Source organism: Oncorhynchus keta, unplaced genomic scaffold, assembly GCF_023373465.1.
Source record: "Oncorhynchus keta strain PuntledgeMale-10-30-2019 unplaced genomic scaffold, Oket_V2 Un_contig_4274_pilon_pilon, whole genome shotgun sequence".
Taxonomy (NCBI): domain Eukaryota; kingdom Metazoa; phylum Chordata; class Actinopteri; order Salmoniformes; family Salmonidae; genus Oncorhynchus; species Oncorhynchus keta.
In genome coordinates, this window is record NW_026287684.1 from 275,337 (window position 1) to 300,654 (window position 25,318).

Consider the following 25,318-nt stretch of genomic DNA (forward strand, 5'->3'; position numbering starts at 1 on the left):
CTGTGACCAGGCTAAGCAAACAAAGGTGATACAAAACTATTTACAGTACATGTTTATTGACTCGTCAACAATCGAAAAATTAAACATTCACCAATACAATTATCAATTCAGCGATCGCCTTAACCATTTGCTGCACGGCAAGGATTCAAGTCCAGGGGAGACTACTTTTCCAACTTAAAAGGTGGCTAATGACATGCGGAGAAGAGGTGTAATAGAATGAGGACAGGCACAGATTTAGGCATTTCCTTGATGGGGAGTAGGGAATCATGGGTATTCATTGACGTTTTAAACTACCCCCCTTGGCAATGATCAATAAATACTATTTTGTTCCACAAGGCAGATTTAATGGCATTGAATTCAAGGTGCCATAATATTTGGCGTTAAACCACGTTCCCAACTCAGCATCTGATCTGTGTTGATTATCTGACCCTGGCACTCTGTCTGCATACATTGAGCCTAACAGCAGAATACTGTTCCGATTCAGCTCCCAAGTACAACATGAACTCTAAAGCATCCATAAATACAGCAGCATAAATACATTCCCACATTATTGCTGCTTCAACTATTTGTCCAATGATTGCTTGACAATGGAGCCGTTCAATGTGTTTGGAAAGGGCACAGAATAAAGATTCAATGTGTTTGGAAAGGGCACAGAATAAAGATTCAATGTGTTTGGAAAGGGCACAGAATAAAGATTCAATGTGTTTGGAAAGGGCACAGAATAAAGATTCAATGTGTTTGGAAAGGGCACAGAATAAAGATTCAATGTGTTTGGAAAGGGCACAGAATAAAGATTCAATGTGTTTGGAAAGGGCACAGAATAAAGATTCAATGTGTTTGGAAAGGGCACAGAATAAAGATTCAATGTGTTTGGAAAGGGCACAGAATAAAGATTCAATGCATTGTTGACTGATCTGACAAGTGGTGCATATGTTCTCTTTGGGAGGGGAAATTATAGAGAGGGAGAAGCGATCCCAAATGGGAGTCATGTTTAAATGGTCAGTATGTTTGGATCGAGCTAAACCATTACTCGTGTTACCTTCTGTCTAGGTTGTGGTACTTCAATATCATTGAAACTTTGGGAAAGGCACTGAATGAATCAGATCAATGTCAGTATTCTACTTAAAACAGATTCACAAAAATCTGTTAATATTTGTTCTATTAGCAAAGATGGAGTAAAAGTTGGAACAGAAATTGAACATTTTATTTAAATAAAAACATTTAAGGAGCACCATATTCACAGTGATGGGATGATTTAGTTTACAAATGGACTTTCCACAAGCATACTAAAGTGACTGATACATTTCAGAATGAATGGAGACCAGGTGTTTTGACTCTTACCCATCTTCCATTGATATTAGGTTTCTACTATGGTGGGTATAAGGGATAAGTCCCTTGGTCAAAAGTAGTGCACTATAGAGAGAATAGGGTGCAATTTGGGACACTGATACAGATAACCATCACAGAGAACTGTATATCAGAGATAACTACCAGAGATAATTGTTTCAAATACCTGTATCCAAGATACCTGAATGCATATTGGATAACTGAATCAGTGTTAAATGGGTATGAGGAGTGTGGTGTGATATTAGGTGAAAGGGAAGTGGTCTATTAGAGACCCAACTACAGTAGCATCAGTCTGTTCTTCACACACAAACTATTAAAATCAGACTGTCTGTTAATAAGCCTTGAATAGGGAAAAGTGGCGACGACAACCTGCGTCTAAGTCTGGCATGAGGGTGGTACCAATACTACCTTCCCCTTGTAACACAAAAACATGCCAACTGTCTGGTGTAACTTTTCATCTGACTCCAAGCCTAACTTTCCTAATTATACGTAGAGAGAATAAATGTGAGAGAAATGGCGAACAGAATGTCTCATGAAAATACATACAAATAAATGTCCTTCAAATAAATAATCATTCCTCTGAAATGGCATTCTTATTAAAGTCATGAAGGCCAATATAAAATGAGAAAGTAGTGAGGGTCGACGTGAATCTGAAAGCCGTGGAGCAAATGATTTCTGGGTCTGTAGGCAGGCGGATTGAGAGGCTAGAAGCGTGTGTGAGGGGGTGGCGACCTTGTTTAACACAGGCAAGACAGGGGAATGGGGGCGGGGTAAAGAAACATTCCACTTGGATTCCCTTTAAAATCAGACGTCCAAACGCAAAAAGAAAAAAGGCATCCCATTGTTTTTGGTTTTAAGGCGGGGCTACGTAGGCAGAGGGACCATCAACTCCTTCAAGGCGACCCCCTTAAAAATAAATCCTGTGTTCTCCATCCGACATCATCCATCCTTCCTCCTTTATTTCAAGCGCTCAATGAGTTCCTGTGTGAGGCCCAGGTGGAGGAGCTGCATGGTGGGTAACTGAGCCAGCTGGGGGTGGGCCTTGAGCAGACGCTCCCAGCACAGCTCCAGTAGGCTGGGCACTGCCAGCCAGATCTTAAACAGGGAGCCAGTCCGCTTGTTCTCGTGGATGTTCACCACACCACCGTGGATGTACATGCAGCCAGCCTGATCGGAGAGAAGATCACAATCAGAAACCTTTATCGTCATGCAACAGTCAGTCGCACAGAGAGAGTGAGTGAAATATGAGCGGGATATTGAATTGTGGTTATTGATTTAGGATGATCCTGTGTTCTTGTTTTGGCAGTGTAAGAATATACTGACTAATCGTGCCAATAAAGCTAGTTGGATTGGAAACAGAAATGGTCTTCGGCCAGAGAGATGAAGGGACTTACAAATGAGTTCTGAGATGAGGTAGTAGAGAGGGGGAAGGAGACATTGCACCTTATTAAAGGAACATCATCAAGTGACACTTTGCTTCTTGAAAGTCCAATATCTTGGAAGTTTGACTGCTGACATGCAAAACATTTTGGGACTGTATCAACATTGCTAGTTTTTGAGTGGCGTTTCCTTTTAAGTCTACTATGCTAGATCTTGAAACCAGCGAAATGCGTAACTACTACATAATAAACAGCTGAGGTTTCCTCTAGTGTAGAGCCCTACTGACCGGGGTCACAGCAGCACAGTGGAAATAGGCTGGCTCAGGCATCACTGCTGGGAGCTTGGTCCACTGGAACGTCTGCAGGTTGATCTTCCACAGATCAGCCACAATGACTTCACCGTTGTAACCTCCACATAGAAACACATCTGAGACAACATCATGGGTTAGACTGAGACCAGACTGAGACACAACATCATGGGTTAGACTGAGACCAGACTGAGACACAACATCATGGGTTAGACTGAGACCAGACTGAGACACAACATCATGGGTTAGACTGAGACCAGACTGAGACACAACATCATGGGTTAGACTGAGACCAGACTGAGACACAACATCATGGGTTAGACTGAGACCAGACTGAGACACAACATCATGGGTTAGACTGAGACACAACATCATGGGTTAGACTGAGACCAGACTGAGACACAACATCATGGGTTAGACTGAGACCAGACTGAGACACAACATCATGGGTTAGACTGAGACCAGACTGAGACACAACATCATGGGTTAGACTGAGACACAACATCATGGGTTAGACTGAGACCAGTTAGAATATATTGATGGGATGATGAAAATTAACTATTTTTTTCAAACCCTATTTGGGATATTGAATGGAACTGTTGAATGAGATGCGGAGGCAGACAGAAGCAGACTAATGAAGACTAATGAAGACTTCTGAAAGTGGCTCTGATAAAACCAACACCGTTAGAAGGATAAGTGGTCTGGGCAACGATACCACTACACCTCCTGTACAAACATTGTAATACTACTGCTATAGAATAAATGATAAGAATCTCACCGTTCCGTATCTGCACACAGCTGTGACATCTCCTGGGAGCAGGGTACCCTGTCAAAACCCAAAGCAATTGGATGAGTAATGATATGTGAATAAACAGACCCATAGACAGCACATTAGTTTTCTATTAAAACATCAAACACAAACCTATTTTATCATGAGGCTTGGTTGATATCTCCTCCCAGGAATTTGTCTCCAGGTTGTACGCATGTATCTGGTACAAACAAAAAGGAAATTAGTTCACCTCCAACACACACAACCATAACCTGGCCGCGTAACCCAGCCGCGTAACCCAGCCTCATAACCCAGCCTCATAACCCAGCCTCATAACCCAGCCTCATAACCCAGCCTCATAACCCAGCCTCATAACCCAGCCTCATAACCCAGCCTCATAACCCAGCCTCATAACCCAGCCTCATAACCCAGCCTCATAACCCAGCCTCATAACCCAGCCTCATAACCCAGCCTCATAACCCAGCCTCATAACCCAGCCTCATAACCCAGCCTCATAACCCAGCCTCATAACCCAGCCTCATAACCCAGCCTCATAACCCAGCCTCATAACCCAGCCTCATAACCCAGCCTCATAACCCAGCCTCATAACCCAGCCTCATAACCCAGCCTCATAACCCAGCCTCATAACCCAGCCTCATAACCCAGCCTCATAACCCAGCCTCATCACTCAGCCTCACTCAGTGGCAGAAGTGGCTGCTTCCTCGATCTTTATGACTTTAAAGCACTAAAAATAGCCTGAAAACCACCAAGTGACCAAACTACCTAGATTAGCTGTCTGTTTGCCTAGTCAGACTCACTACCATCACAGGTTTACGATCATTCTTCTGACCTTCCTTGAACTTATCACTGATCTGAATTGGATGGATAGGTGAAAGTGATTGGAACAGGGTTTATGTTGATGACAGGTTGGTGTACTACCTTGTCCAGAGGATAGGAGGTCCAGGAAGTCCCTCCTCCCAGGATGTATATCCTCTGACGGTCGTGTGCTATTTCATGTCTGTACCTGTGACACAAACAGACATGACTCATTACTTATGAGGTCCTCTGCTCCTCTAGGAGCTGAAAGGAAAATGTCAGATCATCACTCATGCTGCCCAGTGACTGGGGTGTATTCACTAGACACCAAACAGAAGAAATTGGACTGAAACAGGGAGGGACAATGACATGATCCGGTGGGACCGATTAAGGCGTGACACTCACCGTTCCTCAGGCAGGTCGTCTGGTGGGTTGTTGGGTTTGAGGTGGATCCACTCTCTGGTGTTCAGGTCCAGTCTGTGCAGGTCTGTGCTGTAGATGTAACCCGTCGTACCCCCAAACACATACAGGAAGCTGTTAATGATGGCCATCGCCTTGGGGAGAGAGAAACAAAATGGCTACCAAATCAAACTTTAATGGAAATCAACAATAAATATTTTTATTTGCAAGGATTGCCTATATCTACATATGCTATATAATATGCTCCCCTGGGATCCTTTAATGCCTCTACCTATCCCTCAGGAATTCTAGTTAAGTCAATCAGATTTTATTCAAATTTTACAAATGCATGTCAAAACGCTTAAGAGCTTTCTACTCTAATGGTCATTACCTCCAACTCAATATTTACCTTTATTTAACCAGGCAAGTCAGTTAAGAACACATTCTTATTTTCAATGACGGCCTGGGAACAGTGGGTTAACTGCCTGTTCAGGGGCAGAACCTTGTCAGCTCGGGGGTTTGAACTCGCAACCTTCTGGTTACTAGTCCAACGCTCTAACCACTAGGCTACGCTGCCGCCCCGTGTCTACAAGTGAAAACAGTGCATTTCTACATTTTGTAGAACTAAATATGACGTTAAAAAGTTCTATCCAATGACATCATCAAAAGTTTAAACATTTTGAAAAACTGATTTTAAAACACAGATTCACGGTGACGTGGGCAGCAAGAAAAACCCTCCCTCTGGCTAGAAACGTGTTGCAGACTGAGACACAAAATCCCTTTTTTCACTTTTAATCCTACCCTGTGATGTCACAGAGAAGCATTTTTTTCAGGGCCCTTCTTGTGTTTATAACTACTGATCACAGAAAGGTGCTGTTTCACTTACAGTGACTTGAACTTTTCCACATTTTGTTATGTTACAGCCTTATTATAAAATGTATTAAGTATTCAGACCCTTTGCTATGAGACTCCAGGTGCACCCTGTTTCCATTGATCATCCTTGAGATGTTTCTACAACTTGATTGATTGGACATGATTTGAAAAGGCACACACCTGTCTATATAAGGCCCCGCAGTTGACAGTGCATGTCAGAGCAAATACCAAGCCATGAGGTCGAAGGAATTGTCCATAGAGCTCCGAGACAGGATTGTGTTGATGCACAGATCTGGGAAAGGGTACCAAAACATTTCTCCAGCATTCAAGGTCCCCTAGAACACAGTGGCCTCCATCATTCTTAAATAGAAGAAGTTTGGAACCACCAAGACTCTTCCTAGAGCTGGCTGCCCGACCAAACTGAGCAATTGGGAGAGAAGGGTCTTGGTCAGGGAGGTGACCAAGAACCTGATGGTCACTCTGACAGAGCTCTAGAGTTCCTCTGTGGAGATGGGAGAAACTTCCAGAAGGACAACCATCTCTGCAGCACTCCACCAATTAGGCCTTTATGGTAGAGTAGCCAGACTGAAGCCACTCCTCAGTAAAAAGGCACACGACAGCCGCTTGGAGTTTGCCAAAAGGCACCCAAACACTCTCAGACCATGAGAAACAAGATTCTCTGGTCTGATGAAACCAAAATTGAGCTGTTTGGCCTGAATGCCAAGCGTCACGTCTAGAGGAAACCTGGCACCATCCTTACTGTGAAGCATGGAGGTGGCAGAATCATGCTGTGAAGATATTTTTCAGCGGCAGGGACTGGGAGACTAGTCAGGATGGAGGCAAAGATGAACGGAGCAAAGTAGAATGAGATCCTTGATGAAAACCTGCTCCAGAGCGCTTAGGACCTCAGACTTGGTCGAAGGGTTTATCTTCCAACAGGACATCAACCCTAAGCACACAGCCAACACAATGCAGGAGTGGCTTCGGGACAAGTCTCTGAATGTCCTTGAGTGGCCCAGCCAGAGCCCGGACTTGAACCCGATCGAACATCTCTGGAGACCTGAAAATAGCTGTGCAGCGACACTCCCTATCTAACCTGACAGAGCTTGAGAGGATCTACAGAGAAGAATGGGAGAAACTCCCCAAATACAGGTTTGCCAAGCTTGTAGCGTCATACCCAAGAAGACTCGAGGCTATAATCGCTACCAAAGGTGCTTCAACGAAGTACTGAGTAAAGGGTCTGAATACTTATGTAAATGTGATAGCATTTATTTATTTTTTAGCAAACATTCAAAAAAACAAGTTTCTGCTTTGTCATTATGGGGTATTGTGTGTAGATTGATGAGGGTAAAAAAGGTTTTTAATCAATTTTAGAATAAGGCTGTAACCTAACAAAATGTGGAAAAAGTCAAGGTGTCTGAATACTTTCCAAAGGCATAGTATGTATACACTGATATGGTACTGGAGATAATGAATGAGGTTGAAAAGTGGTGGAGGTACCCTTTAACAGGAAACGGAGTGAAGGCCTAAACCCCAGAGTCCAGAGCAAGCCAAGGAGGCAGTGGCAGACAGAACCAGTAGAGAAGATAATCAGAGATGAGCCAGTAATGCCGGATTTGATTGGCCTACCTGTCCGTAGATTCGGTTGGGCTTCTTCCCTCGGCAGTTGAGCAGCGACCACCGCTTGTACTTGACGTTGCAGACGTGGACATCATTCCCGTTGTTTTCCCCAAAGGGAATCCCAGTGCCACCGAACACCAGCAGATTGTTTCCATGTAAAACAGCTGAGGGACACAATACTGAAGGTTTAAGCTGGGTCGTGTTCATTAGGGCACACAGTAGCAAAACCTTAAGACATTTTGCAACGGAAACAAAGTGTTTCTTATTGGACTTATTTTACAAGCATTTCACTACACCCAAAATAACATTTGCTAAATATGTGTTTTCAACCAATAAGATTTGAAGTCCCTCCCATAGTCATGCCTACTGGACACTATTCCCAACGGTCTGACAGCAGGTGGGATTGTCCATGTGGAGGCTTTTCACCAAATCACTAAACTTGATAATCCATTGTCTTCTGAGGTCATAATGTCATGGGATGACGAGGTAAAAACGAAAAATCATCCACAGACCAATTATTTATCAAACAGTCCATTTGATGTTACTGAGGTACAGAAATGCTCTTTCGTGATTTAATACATCAATGAGTTAGCTAAATCATATTTTACTAACCAAAACTCGTCACAAGTGACTGGGTTCTAAATCAGTTTGACCCCCACCAGCAGTGCTTGTTCATTCAACCATTCTTTCATACAATCATGCTTGGTTTGATTTAATTTAAAAAATTTTGATGTGGAAAATTGTAGGATATTTTATTTTACCCTCTTGATAAGAAGTGATCATACTGTATTAAGTTGTTATTGATGGATTACATGCATTGGAAATGAAAAAGTAAATAAGTAACTACTGCAACCTGAGTTTTCCATTCATAAATGTCCAGGGTAAATTACTACAGTAGATGGGCCCTGGTATTTCAGTTGTACTGAATGACTGTCAAATCTGTGCTTAGACTGCTCAATGAGCTACATTTATACTGAAGATCAGTGGCGATTTTAGCATAAAAATGTGTTCTTAACTGACTTGCCTAGTTAAATAAAAGGTTAAAAAAAAAAAAAAAAAAATTCAATGTAAATCATGGTGGGGCAAATGTTTAAAAAAAAAATATATAGATATTTTTTTTAGATGCATGCCAGCAAAGCCACTACACAACACCAACTGAGCCACACGGGACTCATAAACACACAATACCCTTCGGTACCCCTGAACACACAATACCCTTCGGTACCCCTGAACACACAATACCCTTCGGTACCCCTGAACACACAATACCCTTCGGTACCCCTGAACACACAATACCCTTCGGTACCCCTGAACACACAATACCCTTCGGTACCCCTGAACACACAATACCCTTCGGTACCCCTGAACACACAATACCCTTCGGTACCCCTGAACACACAATACCCTTCGGTACCCCTGAACACACAATACCCTTCGGTACCCCTGAACACACAATACCCTTCGGTACCCCTGAACACACAATACCCTTCGGTACCCCTGAACACACATACCCTTCGGTACCCCTGAACACACATACCCTTCGGTACCCCTGAACACACATACCCTTCGGTACCCCTGAACACACATACCCTTCGGTACCCCTGAACACACATACCCTTCGGTACCCCTGAACACACATACCCTTCGGTACCCCTGAACACACATACCCTTCGGTACCCCTGAACACACATACCCTTCGGTACCCCTGAACACACATACCCTTCGGTACCCCTGAACACACATACCCTTCAGTACCCCTGAACACACATACCCTTCAGTACCCCTGAACACACATACCCTTCAGTACCCCTGAACACACATACCCTTCAGTACCCCTGAACACACATACCCTTCAGTACCCCTGAACACACATACCCTTCAGTACCCCTGAACACACATACCCTTCAGTACCCCTGAACACACATACCCTTCAGTACCCCTGAACACACATACCCTTCAGTACCCCTGAACACACATACCCTTCAGTACCCCTGAACACACATACCCTTCAGTACCCCTGAACACACATACCCTTCAGTACCCCTGAACACACATACCCTTCGGTAGCTGAAGATAATACATCAAGGGAGACGATAGGCTAAAAGATCATTTTCACTGTAGTGTCCCTTTAAATTCCATACCTGAAATAAACAATCCTACTGGTTCCCTTACCTGACATGGAGGCCAGCTCGGTGGGCATGTAGCCCTCTGTACGGATCTGCTGCCAGGTGCCCGTGGCAAAGTGGTACCTCCACAGCTCCCTGAACAGCGGGTAGTCCTCGTTCTCCTGGCCGCCCGACTCATCATAGTCCGGGTTGTACCCCCCGAACACGTACAGGTTGGTGTTGTCTGCCACGCAGCGATGCCCGCTCCGAGCTGGGGGCATATGGAGACCTGTGGGGTGGTACAGAGTGGTAGAGGTATTAGGAGGAGGATGACAGTAAGGGTCAAGGTGGAGAGAGATGTTAAGCTACAGCGGGCTACTACTCCAGGAATCACACATAGCCTAGTTGGCCATCCTTCATCAGTCCTGTGTTAATCTTCATTGGTTCATCATGCTGCCATGATAATAACCGTTGATCAAAAAATATAAACTGTTCCAACTAGAAGATGTAAAACAGGACAGTTTGACTAGTTGATAGAGCTGCAAGATTCCGGTAAACTTACCAAAAAATATTAGTTGGAAGACGACCGGAATCAGAATGGAATAAGCAGGATATCTGGATTTCTCAAACCAGGATTTCTGGAATTTTGAAAACCCACTAGTTGAGGACTAGCCTAAGCTGTCTGAGCAAGGTCCTTCCATGTTGCAATCTGGGATTCCGGAGGTTTCTATTGTGTAAGCACTAAGCTAGTGAAGTTGTGTGGAACATTTGTGATAAAGAAGCACAGCAACTACAGTATAATATACCTGGTCAAACTAATAAAGCAAGTAGGTGCGTCTTGCTGGCATCATGGTACTTTTTAAACCCCAGGGTGGTGCACACAGCAGAGCAGACTGAGTAATATAATAGAGTGTATTACTATCCTCGTGGTAGAGGATGGTATGGTACTTTTTAAATCCCAGGGTGGTGCACACAGCAGAGCAGACTGAGTAATATAATAGAGTGTATTACTATCCTCGTGGTAGAGGATGGTAAATGGTGCACACAGCAGAGCAGACTGAGTAATTTAAATCCCAGGGTGGTGCTTTTAAACACAGCAGAGCAGACTGAGTAATATAATAGAGCATGTATTACTATCCTCCTTGTAGAGGATGGTATGGTACTTTTTAAATCCCAGGGTGGTGCACACAGCAGAGCAGACAGTAATATAATAGAGTGTATTACTATCCTCGTGGTAGAGGATGGTATGGTACTTTTTAAATCCCAGGGTGGTGCACACAGCAGAGCAGACAGTAATATAATAGAGTGTATTACTATCCTCGTGGTAGAGGATGGTATGGTACTTTTTAAATCCCAGGGTGGTGCACACAGCAGAGCAGACAGTAATATAATAGAGTGTATTACTATCCTCGTGGTAGAGGATGGTATGGTACTTTTTAAATCCCAGGGTGGTGCACACAGCAGAGCAGACTGAGTAATATAATAGAGTGTATTACTATCCTCGTGGTAGAGGATGGTATGGTACTTTTTAAATCCCAGGGTGGTGCACACAGCAGAGCAGACAGTAATATAATAGAGTGTATTACTATCCTCGTGGTAGAGGATGGTATGGTACTTTTTAAATCCCAGGGTGGTGCACACAGCAGAGCAGACTGAGTAATATAATAGAGCATGTATTACTATCCTCCTTGTAGAGGATGGTATGGTACTTTTTAAATCCCAGGGTGGTGCACACAGCAGAGCAGACAGTAATATAATAGAGTGTATTACTATCCTCGTGGTAGAGGATGGTATGGTACTTTTTAAATCCCAGGGTGGTGCACACAGCAGAGCAGACAGTAATATAATAGAGTGTATTACTATCCTCGTGGTAGAGGATGGTATGGTACTTTTAAATCCCAGGGTGGTGCACACAGCAGAGCAGACTGAGGATGGTATGGTACTTTTAAATCCCAGGGTAAGCAGACTGAGTAATATCCTCGTGGTAGAGGATGGTATGGTACTATCCTCGTGGTAGAGGATGGTATGGTACTATCCTCGTTTAAATCCCAGGGTGGTGCACACAGCAGAGCAGACTGTAATATAATAGAGTGTATTACTATCCTCGTGGTAGAGGATGGTATGGTACTTTTTAAATCCCAGGGTGGTGCACACAGCAGAACAGACTGTAATATAATAGAGTGTATTACTATCCTCGTGGTAGAGGATGGTATGGTACTTTTTAAATCCCAGGGTGGTGCACACAGCAGAGCAGACTGAGTAATATAATAGAGCATGTATTACTATCCTCGTGGTAGAGGATGGTATGGTACTTTTTAAATCCCAGGGTGGTGCACACAGCAGAGCAGACTGAGTAATATAATAGAGTGTGTATTACTATCCTCGTGGTAGAGGATGGTATGGTACTTTTTAAATCCCAGGGTGGTGCACACAGCAGAGCAGACTGTAATATAATAGAGTGTATTACTATCCTCGTGGTAGAGGATGGTATGGTACTTTTTAAATCCCAGGGTGATGCACACAGCAGAGCAGACAGTAATATAATAGCATGTATTACTATCCTCGTGGTAGAGGATGGTATGGTACTTTTAAATCCCAGGGTGGTGCACACAGCAGAACAGACTGAGTAATATAATAGAGTGTGTATTACTATCCTCGTGGTAGAGGATGGTATGGTACTTTTAAATCCCAGGGTGGTGCACACAGCAGAGCAGACTGAGTAATATAATAGAGCATGTATTACTATCCCTAAATCCCAGGGTGGTGCACACAGCAGAGCAGGTAGAGGATGGTAGAGGATGGTATGGTACTTTTTAAATCCCAGGGTGATGCACACAGCAGAACAGACAGTAATATAATAGAGTGTATTACTATCCTCGTGGTAGAGGATGGTATGGTACTTTTTAAATCCCAGGGTGGTGCACACAGCAGAGCAGACTGAGTAATATAATAGAGTGTGTATTACTATCCTCCTGTCCCCACAACCATAGAAAAACAAGGAAAATGTTCCCTTGTGGGGACATTTCCCAGGTCCCCAATAAGGCAAAGGCTATTTTAGGCTTAGTTTAAGGGTTAGAATTAGGGTTAGAGAAAATCGTATTTTTGATGGGAATAAATGTTTGGTCCCCACAGGGATAGAAAAACAAACTGTGTGTGTGTGTGTGTGTGTAGATTCACTGAAAACAAAACATCTCAGACTTAGGAACACAACTTTCAAAAGGTCCCACCTATGGGGCGCTCTTTTCCACAGTGACAGTCCACCAAGAGAGATCACAAGAGCCCTGCCACCTTCACCTTTCAGCTGCATGACTTTCCTCTCCGCAGTAAAAACACAGAGCTCACCACCAATAGCCTAATTCCTAGGCTGGGCATTTGGTCCATAACCTGCAACACTGCTGCTGATACCAGTGTGTTCCCAAAAATCTAAAGTAGCCAACATAATGAAAAAATGTCATTCTCATTTGGATGCATCAATTCAGTAGCCAGCCACATAAGGATTAGGGTGAGTAGTCAGCTATTAGACTGGCAGCTGGCACGTAGAGAACACACTGATTCTTACATTCTAAATCAGTTATCAGACGCTCTTATCCAGAGACATTTATGGTATATTTGTAAGTACTGGTCCCCCGTGGGAATTGAACCCACAACCCTGGCGTTGCAAGTGCCATGCTCTACTGACTGAGCTGACAGTCAGAGAGAATCAACAAAATGAGTGTGTGCTGGAAGGTGACAAAAAGACACTAACATAAGGTGAGTTTCATGGCCCGGTGAACCGGGTGGGTGGAGAGTTCACTTAATGATCAATGAAATGGTCTAAAATGTCTAGACGAGATAAGAAATGGGTTTGAGCACAGGTCATTCTTCATCTTCAGTCTCAATGTAGGGCAGGCATAATCAAATCCACTCTACTAGAAGACAAAAATGCTATACTTTAATGAAGTACAGGACCTAGGCTACCTTAGGTCAGGGGAAAGTCACACTGTCACTGTCCATTGGCCCAGTTCCTGTCACACTGTTGTTCTCCCAGGCCCTAAACATCCCCACGCACTCTGTTCTCCCAGGCCCTAAACATCCCCACGCATTCTGTTCTCCCAGGCCCTAAACATCCCCACGCATTCTGTTCTCCCAGGCCCTAAACATCCCCACGCACTCTGTTCTCCCAGGCCCTAAACATCCCCACGCATTCTGTTCTCCCAGGCCCTAAACATCCCCACGCATTCTGTTCTCCCAGGCCCTAAACATCCCCACGCATTCTGTTCTCCCAGGCCCTAAACATCCCCACGCACTCTGTTCTCCCAGGCCCTAAACATCCCCACGCATTCTGTTCTCCCAGGCCCTAAACATCCCCACGCACTCTGTTCTCCCAGGCCCTAAACATCCCCACGCATTCTGTTCTCCCAGGCCCTAAACATCCCCACGCATTCTGTTCTCCCAGGCCCTAAACATCCCCACGCATTCTGTTCTCCCAGGCCCTAAACATCCCCACGCACTCTGTTCTCCCAGGCCCTAAACATCCCCACGCACTCTGTTCTCCCAGGCCCTAAACATCCCCACGCACTCTGTTCTCCCAGGCCCTAAACATCCCCACGCATTCTGTTCTCCCAGGCCCTAAACATCCCCACGCATTCTGTTCTCCCAGGCCCTAAACATCCCCACGCATTCTGTTCTCCCAGGCCCTAAACATCCCCACGCATTCTGTTCTCCCAGGCCCTAAACATCCCCACGCATTCTGTTCTCCCAGGCCCTAAACATCCCCACGCATTCTGTTCTCCCAGGCCCTAAACATCCCCACGCATTCTGTTCTCCCAGGCCCTAAACATCCCCACGCATTCTGTTCTCCCAGGCCCTAAACATCCCCACGCATTCTGTTCTCCCAGGCCCTAAACATCCCCACGCATTCTGTTCTCCCAGGCCCTAAAAACATAAACATCCCCACGCATTCTGTTCTCCCAGGCCCTAAACATCCCCACGCATTCTGTTCTCCCAGGCCCTAAACATCCCCACGCATTCTGTTCTCCCAGGCCCTAAACATCCCCACGCATTCTGTTCTCCCAGGCCCTAAACATCCCCACGCATTCTGTTCTCCCAGGCCCTAAACATCCCCACGCATTCTGTTCTCCCAGGCCCTAAACATCCCCACGCATTCTGTTCTCCCAGGCCCTAAAAACATCCCCATGCATTCAACTTTTTGAGCTGGTCTGACAGCCTGGCTTTATATTGCCCAGGCACTTGTGTCCTCTCTATGTTGCTAGGTGGCATTTTACAATGTCACTCAATGTCCACGCATTGAAAGAAACATACATAAGCTTATCTGGACATACGATTTATAAGTGTTCCTGTGTCTGTACAGTAGCACATTTCACCAGCCGCTGAAAACCAGCCTAGGATTACATCTGCTCAGTGATCATGAGTTACAGAGAAGAGTGCATGTACAATGGCATGCATGTCGCCTAGCCTCTTTCTACAGCATGTAGCCTAGCCTCTTTCTACAGCATGTAGCCTAGCCTCTTTCTACAGCATGTAGCCTAGCCTCTTTCTACAGCATGTAGCCTAGCCTCTTTCTACAGCATGTAGCCTAGCCTCTTTCTACAGCATGTAGCCTAGCCTCTTTCTACAGCATGTAGCCTAGCCTCTTTCTACAGCATGTAGCCTAGCCTCTTTCTACAGCATGTAGCCTAACCTCTTTCTACAGCATGTAGCCTAGCCTCTTTCCACAGCATGTAGTCTAGCCTCTTTCCACAGCATGCATTCTCATTAGCACATGTCCTTCGTGCACACACACAACATAATTTTAGAAGAAGCAAGGCATTGCCTGGATTTTGCACAGCAGCTAAGTAGTAGGCCACAGACAACTATAACTACAGAGAGCAATAGTAATGGCGTCTTTTTGTAGGAACTAACTCTGCCATGGCTCATTAGCCAAAGTCTATTGGGAATTTATATTGATAAACAGAGAAAATAAGGTCTGTGGTAAACACAGGTTTAGGAGATCTTATACGTTTTGTGATAATCTTCATTAGCTAATGTCACTTTAAGCATTTATTTAATCAAAACAAGCACATAGTCTTCATAATTCATAAAGGTCCTGTGAATTGACTGATATTATCTCACATGGGGAAAAAACATAATATATCCTAAACCTGTGTTAACTTCAGACCTTAATTTCAGTGTTTATTCCAAAACCCCATTCCCTCCCACCATAGGAATTGCTGAACGAACCAGATGCAACCGATTTCCGGTATTTGAGACTACAAGCTGGCGAACTCTATGTTACTATGAACAAGGGTTGCAGTACCTGGGGCTCCGGATGCAGTCCTTGATGTAACAAACACAAATCCATCCGGCATCAGTATATATGTGATTATTAAACAGCATTGTTATATTCCTGTGTATTGCCAACAATAGAAGGCCTAATGCCCAAAATAATGTGATAATGTGTATAATGAAATATGATCAATTTCTCATCCATAATTCTCTCTCATCTTGGTGGTTTGGAGTCAGTGTCGAGGTCATTCGCATACGGTAAATCAATCAATACCGTGGTCAATAGCTTAAGTTAAATGTATGAATCAGGTTCTACTAAACATATTTTTTTGGAAGGACGGAGGATCACCTGGAGTTGAGCATTTCTGCAGATGAGTCGACCACCAACCATCTTTCCATAATCATAGTGATGTCAGTCTAGCGAACGTTATGTATCAAACATTTGTAGAGCCAACAACTGAACCAGAATATGGCCTTATTAATGGATGTCTCCTGTAAAGCCAGATTCGGGTTCAGCCAACAACATGAAGCGCAAATAACTTACATCTGTGAAATAACATTAGCTAGAATTAACGTTAGTCAGCTAAAACATTTGCAATCCAGCTAATAACGTTAGTAGATTAGGCTAATATGAGATTGTTTACTTTCATATTTTATTCTTAAACGGTGTTTCCATGGTTTATTGCTCTCTGAGCAAACCAAAATAAACATAGATAGCTAATTACCTACCTAGGTAACGTTAGCCAGTTAGTGGTTCAGACAGAGGCTAACTAGTTAGCTACCTAGGTCGCCGCTATTGTTACATTTGGTTAAACATCTTGCCTTTCAATGTCAATAGCACAAAAACCCAGTTAACCGCTGCAATCAAGATTAGCGGATTTTGTCAATCATATTCATTGAATTGGTTTCATAACAGTAACGTTACCAGCGGACAGGTCTCTAGTAATATGGCTAACGTTAGCTAGCTGGATATGCTACAGTAGTATGTTGTTTTTGACTGACCTGCTACTCTGACTGGAGGCCTCACTGTCAGTTTCTCGAATTTATTCAGTTGTTCCGAACTGCGATTGCCTTCTGCGGCCGACATCGTTTCCCAGATCCAAGACGATCAACAAAATGTTACTCAAAATTGCGACAAAATGCTTTAAGGTGCTGATAATACATTACAACAAATAAAACGTTACATTATTCCCAAGGAAAGCCATTTACAAATGCACCGTTCAGGTGTCCCTGACCAATCAGAGAGCCTGTTATTGATGTGCATCGCGTAGGAAAGTTATTGGGTTTCCACTAGTTACCACAGCCATCGTAAATATTCATGAAAACAAACATTTGCTTTTTGGTCTTAATTTAAGGCCAAGGTTAGACATAAGGTTGGCAGTGTGGTTAAGGTTAGAGTTAGGTTTAAAATCCTATTTTGAGAAGATACATTTAAGTAATGGGCGGGGTTTGACTTTGTGGCTGTGATAACTAGTGACGACAAAATTGTGGGCGGGGCAAGGTACATACTATGTTGAAAATAAACCAGGGTGCATAATTGAGCGCTTTGCATAGTTCATAGATCGTCCTATTTTTCTAATTGTCCATAAATGACTTGGATTTAATGCAAAAAGTTTGGCATATGTTGCATAATGATGGATTAAGCATGAATTCCCAATTACTAATAATGTGTCACTGTGACTTGGTTAATAGAACAAGGCTTAAAGTCAAATGAACATGTATTTATTCATACCTAGGCCACATGAAATTGTTGAGGTTGAAAATATTCATCAGGGACGAAAACACTTTATTGACACTATCAATTCATGAAGCAAAATCACATCACTGACAATAGTCATAAAATCCTAGAACTGTTGGACATTCCCTCTTGGATTTCCAGACAAGATTGAGCTGAAAATAACCAAGAGGGAAATACATTTTATTTATTGAAAGAAGCATTTATGTTTTAAACAATTGCCTGTTGATCATTTAAATTCCACAATATGAAATTATATGAAGACAACGTCTATCTGTCAGTTCACTTTCTCAGGGTAATTTAACTGATTGGATGGCAATGACTTCCTTACCCTCCCTGTCCTGGATGGCTGTGCTTATTGCCAGAGTTTCAGCCACAACCAGTTGTGGTTCTAGCTTATATGGCTCCCTGAGGGGAACAACAACAATATGTCTGTGAAACTATGAATGAATTGTGGTTTATTTGGTAACATTTCGTAGTGTGACTGATTTTACTAATGGAATTAGTACTGTACAAAGTTAGAGGTGCACTAACTTGGGCTTCCAGTGGGGAGACCTGAGGTCAACCTACCCCCGCCCCCTCCCCATCTCGTACTTCTGAGTGGTAGACCTTCCCAGGCAGTAGCCTGCCTAGCTCACAAACTTGAATCAGGACGCCCACTCCGACAAGGTTAATTGACCCACAGTCCCACACGGTGACATGATATCATTGACGTAACGTGCAAATCAGCAATAGAAAACCGATCGCGTAAATGTCACCAATCCAAATTTTTGCGGCCACCCCGTGCCGCCCCCAACGAGATGCCGCCAAGGGCGGCTGCCCATGTCGCCCAAACCTAAATCTCATATTGTACATATAACTCGCCAGCCAGCATTCTACAACATACCCCAATGGTCCTTGGGGCTGGTGTTATGTCTTATTTTCTCTGTCTCCTTTCTCTCTGTCATGATGTCAGCTGAAAGTGTCTTCGGACAGTAAGGTGGAAGAGGGACCCTGATGAGGCCACTGTTGTAGATAACCTGCTTATGGCCATCAGATGGTACCAGACAATCTTTGAATTGAACTCCAGCTCTTGCCAAAATGGGTTGTTTTTCTTTACACAACTGAACTGCTTCCAATTGGCTCATTCGTCCCCCTTCCTCTCCCCTGTAACTATTCCCCAGGTTGTTGCTGTAGATGAGAATGTGTTTTCAGTCAGCTTAACTGGTGAAATAAGGGTTAAAAAAACTGTGATCTCAAATTCTTTAGTGCAATGGAAATTGATGAGTTCATTATCTGCTAATGTTTCTCCACAAATCTATGGATGGATGATGCCAGATATATCCCTGGTCATGTCAACCACTGGCCTCTGGTACCCATGTGTGGCTAAGAATCCCGTCACCTACTGGCCCGTACTTTGATCTCATTTCTCTCTGTGTCCCCTTCATTTCACACTGTTTCTGTCAATAAACAATCAAATCTGTAAGGAGAATGGCCAGTTGTGCAGCCTTGTCACAGGTTGTAACATCTGATGTGTGGTGATGATGCCAAAACTCTGTGTGCTGTGCACAACCAGTTGATTCCACTAGCCTTGATTTGGCTAGCTGACCCTGAAACAAGCTTAAATTGTCACGAATGCCATCGTCAAAATCGTGGAAATGACCGGACCAAGGTGCAGCGTGGTGAGCGTACATTTTACTTTATTATAAATGGCACCAACAAAACAAGAACCACAGCGCTTACTATGGCTATACAGGCCACTAACAAAGACAACTACCCACAAAATACAAAAGGAAAAAAGGCTGCCTAAGTATGATTCCCAATCAGAGACAACGATAGACAGCTGTCCCTGATTAAGAACCATACCAAAACATAGAAACACAGAACATAGAGTTTCCCACCCGAGTCACACCCTGACCAACCAAACATAGAGAATAAAAAGATCTCTACGGTCAGGGCGTGACAGTAGTATGCCACGGCTTTGGGCTGTATCCAGGCACTCCGCGTTGCGTCGTGCATAAGAACATACCTTAACCGTCGTATATTGGCCGTATAAATCAAATCAAATCAAATTGTATTTGTCACATACACATGGTTAGCAGATGTTAATGTGAGTGTAGCGAAATGCTTGTGCTTCTAGTTCCGACAATGCAGTAATGACCAACGAGTAATCTAGCTAACAATTCAAAAACTACTACCTTATACACATAAGTGTAAAGGGATAAAGAATATGTACATAAAGATATATGAATGAGTAATGGTACAGAGTGGCATAGGCAAGATGCAGTAGATGGTATCGAGTACAGTATATACATATGAGATGAGTATGTAAACAAAGTGGCATAGTTTAAAGTGGCTAGTGATACATGTATTACATAAAGATGCAGTAGATGATATAGAGTATAGTATATACGTATACATATGAGATAAATAATGTAGGGTATGTAAACATTATATTAAGTAGCATTGTTTAAAGTGGCTGGTGATATATTTTACATCAATCCCATCAATTCCCATTATTAAAGTGGCTGGAGTTGAGTCAGTGTGTTGGCAGCAGCCACTCAATGTTAGTGGTGGCTGTTTAACAGTCTGATGGCCTTGAGATAGAAGCTGTTTTTCAGTCTCTCGGTCCCAGCTTTGATGCACCTGTACTGACCTCGCCTTCTGGACGATAGCGGGGTGAACAGGCAGTGGCTCGGGTGGTTGTTGTCCTTGATGATCTTTATGGCCTTCCTATGACATCGGGTGGTGTAGGTGTCCTGGAGGGCAGGTAGTTTGCCCCCGGTGATGCGTTGTGCAGACCTCACTACCCTCTGGAGAGCCTTACGGTTGTGGGCGGAGCAGTTGCCGTACCAGGCGGTGATACAGCCCGACAGGATGCTCTTGATTGTGCATCTGTAGAAGTTTGTGAGTGCTTTTGGTGACAAGCCAAATTTCTTCAGCCTCCTGAGGTTGAAGAGGCGCTGCTGCGCCTTCTTCACGATGCTGTCTGTGTGGGTGGACCAATTCAGTTTGTCTGTGATGTGTACGCCGAGGAACTTAAAACTTACTACCCTCTCCACTACTGTTCCATCGATGTGGATAGGGGGGTGTTCCCTCTGCTGTTTCCTGAAGTCCACAATCATATCCTCAGTTTTGTTGACGTTGAGTGTCCAAGCTTGATGAAATCTCTGAGGAGGGCATTCCCTTTCAGTACTCTTATACTGCTACTCAAACAAGTCAAATAAGCATGATTGACATTATTCATTATTCATCATTAAAACGTTGGTTCCTGCATGTGACTGACTGACACCTCACAAGGCTTCTTCTTCCAAACCTGGGACCTTGAAACTGAGATAGTACTTTTGGTTCCCAGAACAATGTTCTCGACGTCCTGACAATTGGTCTGAGGAAGAGGTCACAGTCAACTGCATGAACCAAGATAAAGGGAGAGGAGATTCTGTGTACAATTCAATGCTATCTCTTCAGACAACAACACTTTCCCTCACTTTCCCTCCTTTTTACACTGTGATAATCATCGTTCAATTTTAAGCTATCAAAGGAGGTTCTATTCTTCTATTAAAGTAAGTGAAATCAACACATTATACCAAACACTTCATACCTTCAAACCCTTCACTCTGGGTTGTACAATCTAAAAAACACACACATACACAAGGGATCTGTAGACTCAGATTGTTTCCAAGCTCTTACCACAATTGGGTTGCATTGACCTGTTCTGTATTTACATTTACATTTACATTTAAGTCATTTAGCAGACGCTCTTATCCAGAGCGACTTACAAATTGGTGCATTCACCTTATGACATCCAGTGGAACAGCCACTTTACAATAGTGCATCTAAATCTTTTAGGGGGGGGGGGGTGAGAAGGATTACTTATCCTACTTATCCTATCCTAGGTATCCCTTATTTACTTCCTGTGACATCAAAATATAAAACCTGTTTTTTAGAAAATCTGCTAGGGCCTTCAAAAAGTTGGTGCTGACTTATCAGCTCAGTATTCGGAACTAAAACATTTACTTGGATTTACTCCAATTCTGGACAGTGTTCCACGTCATGGAAACAGATGATTGTTTTAGATGACATTACCTTCTTACTTAAATCACTGGTATATTCAAACTATCGAATTGAGTAATAATAATAGAATGTTGTCAAATACGTATCTTATTCAATTATTCATACCTCTGTCCCAAATTTGACCACTGTGTCAATACAGCCTGTTTTCAGTGAGTACCGTTCACTTTCACAGGTGGCTTATCTATTGGTCCACAGGAAGCTTATCTTTCAACAAAACACCAAATGGCAGCCTCTAATATTATATTAGTCCCAAGGCTCAATCCCTCTGTTCATCATGTGACCTTGTATTGAAACATTTACTCCTTCAAATTACTAAGATATTGCCTTATCAGAGGGCTATTTGAAAGCCACTAATATTACCATTCGCTTTGTTACTTTCACTAGTCTCCATATCTGTTTCCTTCAACTAGGACCCTCCCTTTCTTCCCAATAGGATAGACCCTCTCAATCACTACTGCTAATGCACACGGATCACTATCAAACTGTGTTCTGCTTTCACCGCCACTGTAAGGTTTCAAAACAAACAAAACAAACATGATAACTTTTTCCTTATTGGAAGGCAGTGTTTGCATTTAAGTCTACTCTTAATATTTATTACCAATTTCTGTTGGATATTCACTTTCTGCTTCACACTCATTAAATGTCTATTATTTTGAGATTCATATGTAATGCGCCAAAATGATAAACTACATTGGCCAATTCAGAAGGGGAGCAATAAACTTCGGAGAGAGCTTCCTTTTTTAAGTAGCTATCTAGACTAGAGTTTCTTTCTGGGATCAACAGTCCACTGTCATTGGAATATTCTGTCCATAAGGTTTCTGGCATCTGAGACAAAATAGACTGGGAGGCAGTGTCAGACCATCACTCCTCCTGGGAGTGCCCTCTCCTCAATTTGCCTGCTTACTCATTGGTTTAATATCTGATATTTTGGGACATCAACGAAAACTCTATCTGGGGTACAATAAACTGTAGCATTAAGTTTAGTTAACAAGTCTCTACCTAACAAGTTACGGTTGGGTGGGTGAATACAGAAAATCATTTTCAACATTCATTGATCCTATGGAATGGGGCAAAGGTTTTGTTTCACAATGTATTATTGGGGTGGAGGAAATCCCAGAAGTGTTTATATGTAACGCCCGGTGTCACGTTCTGACCTTAGTTTTGTCTTTGTTTTAGTATAGTCAGGGCTCCTCGTCAGAGGAGGAAGAAGACCGTTACACCCGGGGTGTAGTGGGGAAGAAGTCAGGCGCAGGAAGCAGAGAGTTCAGGGCAGCGCTTACTTTTAATGCACCACAACGGTGAACAGATGCCAACCAAAACAAATGCCCCAAACACGGGGGACTTAAACAGTCCAGCAAAAACCCCAACACACTGACAACCGTGACATACAGCCGTGTACACATGCATGGGAAATGATGTAAAATATATCACTAGCCACTTTAAACAATGCTACCTAATATAATGTTACATACCCTACATTATTCATCTCATATGCATACGTATATACTATACTCTATATCATCTACTGCATCCTTATGTAATACATGTATCACTAGCCACTTTAACTATACCACTTTGTTTACATACTCATCTCATATGTATATACTGTACTCGATACCATCTACTGTATCTTGCCTATGCTGCTCTGTACCATCACTCATTCATATATCTTTATGTACATATTCTTTATCCCCTCACACTGTGTATAAGACAGTAGTTTTGGAATTGTTAGTTAGATTACTTGTTGGTTATTACTGCATTGTCGGAACTAGAAGCACAAGCATTTCGCTACACTCGCATTAACATCTGCTAACCATGTGTATGTGACAAATAAATGTTGATTTGATTTGATTTGATTTACATCGAAATAATCCCGCACAACCAGCAGGTGTGCCGGCTGGTAAATAAAGCCCAACCAATCAGCCTAAACTAAACACAGGTGAAACCAATACACAGAAAAGGGGAAACAAGGGATCAGTGGCAGCTAGTAGGCCGGTGACGACGACCGCCACCCGAACAGGAAGGGGAGCCACCTACGGTAGGAGTTGTGACATTATAGCTTTATTGGTTAGGGTCTTGTACCTTTACCAAAAGTGGAGGTAGTAGCACCCGTATCCACCAACATAAAAAAACTGGAATGAGTAGGTGTGTCCAAACTCTTGCCTGGTACTGTATCTTTGGAGAGGGCATAACAGGTTAAGGCTTTGGAGAGGGCATAACAGGTTAAGGCTTTGGAGAGGGCATAACAGGTTAAGGCTTTGGAGAGGGCGCGACCCTCAGAAATAATGTCATGACTCATGACCAAATATCTATCTTTGGAGAGGGCGCGACCTTGAGAAGTAATGTCATGACTCATGACCAAATATCTATCTTTGGAGAGGGCGCGACCATCAGAAGTTATGTCATGACTCATGACCCAAATATTTAACGGAGCTTCGGCATAATTGCATCTTACTGGGGGAAACCTTATGACAATTTTCTGCAAAAAAAAATCAACAATGACAGAGCGACCTTGTGACATAATTCTTCTGATTGTGAGCAAACCAAAAAACGGTCAACATACTGAACCAAAATACTCCCTCCAGGAGCAACAAAAGAAGAGAAGAGAAAAGAAAGAAAGCATTAGCTAAATCAATTACTGAAAAACAGCAACTACATGGAGGCACCTGGGATAAACAGTGTTAAGCATCAGGGGTGCTCTAGCATCTACAGCATCATTTACTATTCTAAGGTCTTGCACAACACGATAATCACCAGATTGTTTCCTAACAGGGAAAATTGTTCTGTTACATGGCGAATTCGGGCAGAGAACCAGAGCGCCTCTTTCAACAAGCGCACTATGAATGGGAATGACTACCCAGACTATTTGCATAGCCCCACCCCATCTGCGCTGCTGCTACTCTCTGTTATTATCGATGCATAGTCACTTTGATAACTCTACCTACCTGTACATATTACCTCAACTAACCGGTGCCCCCACACATTGACTCTGTACCGTTAACCCCTGCATATATCCTCGCTATTGTTATTTTATTGCTGCTCTTTAATTATTTGTTACTTTTATATGTCAATTTTTGGGGGTATTTTCTTAAAACTGAATTGTTGGTTAAGTGCTTGTAAGTAATCATTTCACTGTTGTATTCGGCGCATGTGACAAATACAATTTGATTTGATTTGATGACCTTTTTGGCTTTGTAAAAAAAGGGTACTGAGCTTTGTAAGGTCTGTGGATGCTTTTTGGAATAAGCACAACTTGCGCAGCTCCTTTCATGCGTGCAATGTCGGTCTTTGATTTAGCCCACAGTTCTTCAGGTATATCTTTTAGCCAATCATTGATCTACAAGAATTGGTTAAGTGGGGGTGGGAGGCCACCATCTCCGTCAAATCAAATTTTATTTGTCACATACACATGGTTAGCAGATGTTAATGCGAGTGTAGCGAAATGCTACACTGCTGGTGGAGGATTTGGCAGTGGCGGATACAAGGGGGCCCCATGAAATAGTTGCCCTCTGAGAAAGGCCAGCCAGGCTTCTTCTCCTTCTTTCTCATCAAGTTGGCCTCTCACAGAAATCTCCATCTGTCCATCTGGTCCAGTCTTATGTTTGGTTCCAATCAAATCAAATCAAACTTTATTTGTCATGTGTGCCGAA

The 25,318-nt window shown here is 43.2% G+C and overlaps 1 protein-coding gene across 1 annotated transcript; it reads right to left on the reverse strand.

Annotated features, from left to right (window-relative positions):
• Positions 1-37: 37 nt before the first annotated feature.
• klhdc10 (kelch domain containing 10) lies at positions 38-17,173 on the reverse strand. The gene is made up of 9 exons (XM_052509275.1): positions 16,883-17,173; positions 9,684-9,905; positions 7,521-7,675; positions 5,025-5,173; positions 4,743-4,827; positions 3,957-4,023; positions 3,813-3,860; positions 3,014-3,153; positions 38-2,514 (listed from the first exon to the last, which is right to left on the reverse strand). Exons 1-9 carry the CDS (start codon positions 16,965-16,967, stop codon positions 2,305-2,307), a joined length of 1,161 nt encoding a protein of 386 aa, XP_052365235.1. The 5' UTR covers positions 16,968-17,173; the 3' UTR covers positions 38-2,304.
• Positions 17,174-25,318: the final 8,145 nt, after the last annotated feature.

Coding starts and splice junctions, on each gene's coding strand:
- klhdc10 (XM_052509275.1), bottom strand. CDS start 16,967: ATGTCGGCCGCAGAAGGCAATCGCAGTTCGGAACAACTGAATAAATTC. Junction 7,676..9,683: donor CGAGCTGGCCTCCATGTCAG/GTAAGGGAACCA, acceptor TGTGTCCCTCAG/CTGTTTTACATGGAAACAAT. Junction 4,828..5,024: donor GACGACCTGCCTGAGGAACG/GTGAGTGTCACG, acceptor TTTGTGTCACAG/GTACAGACATGAAATAGCAC.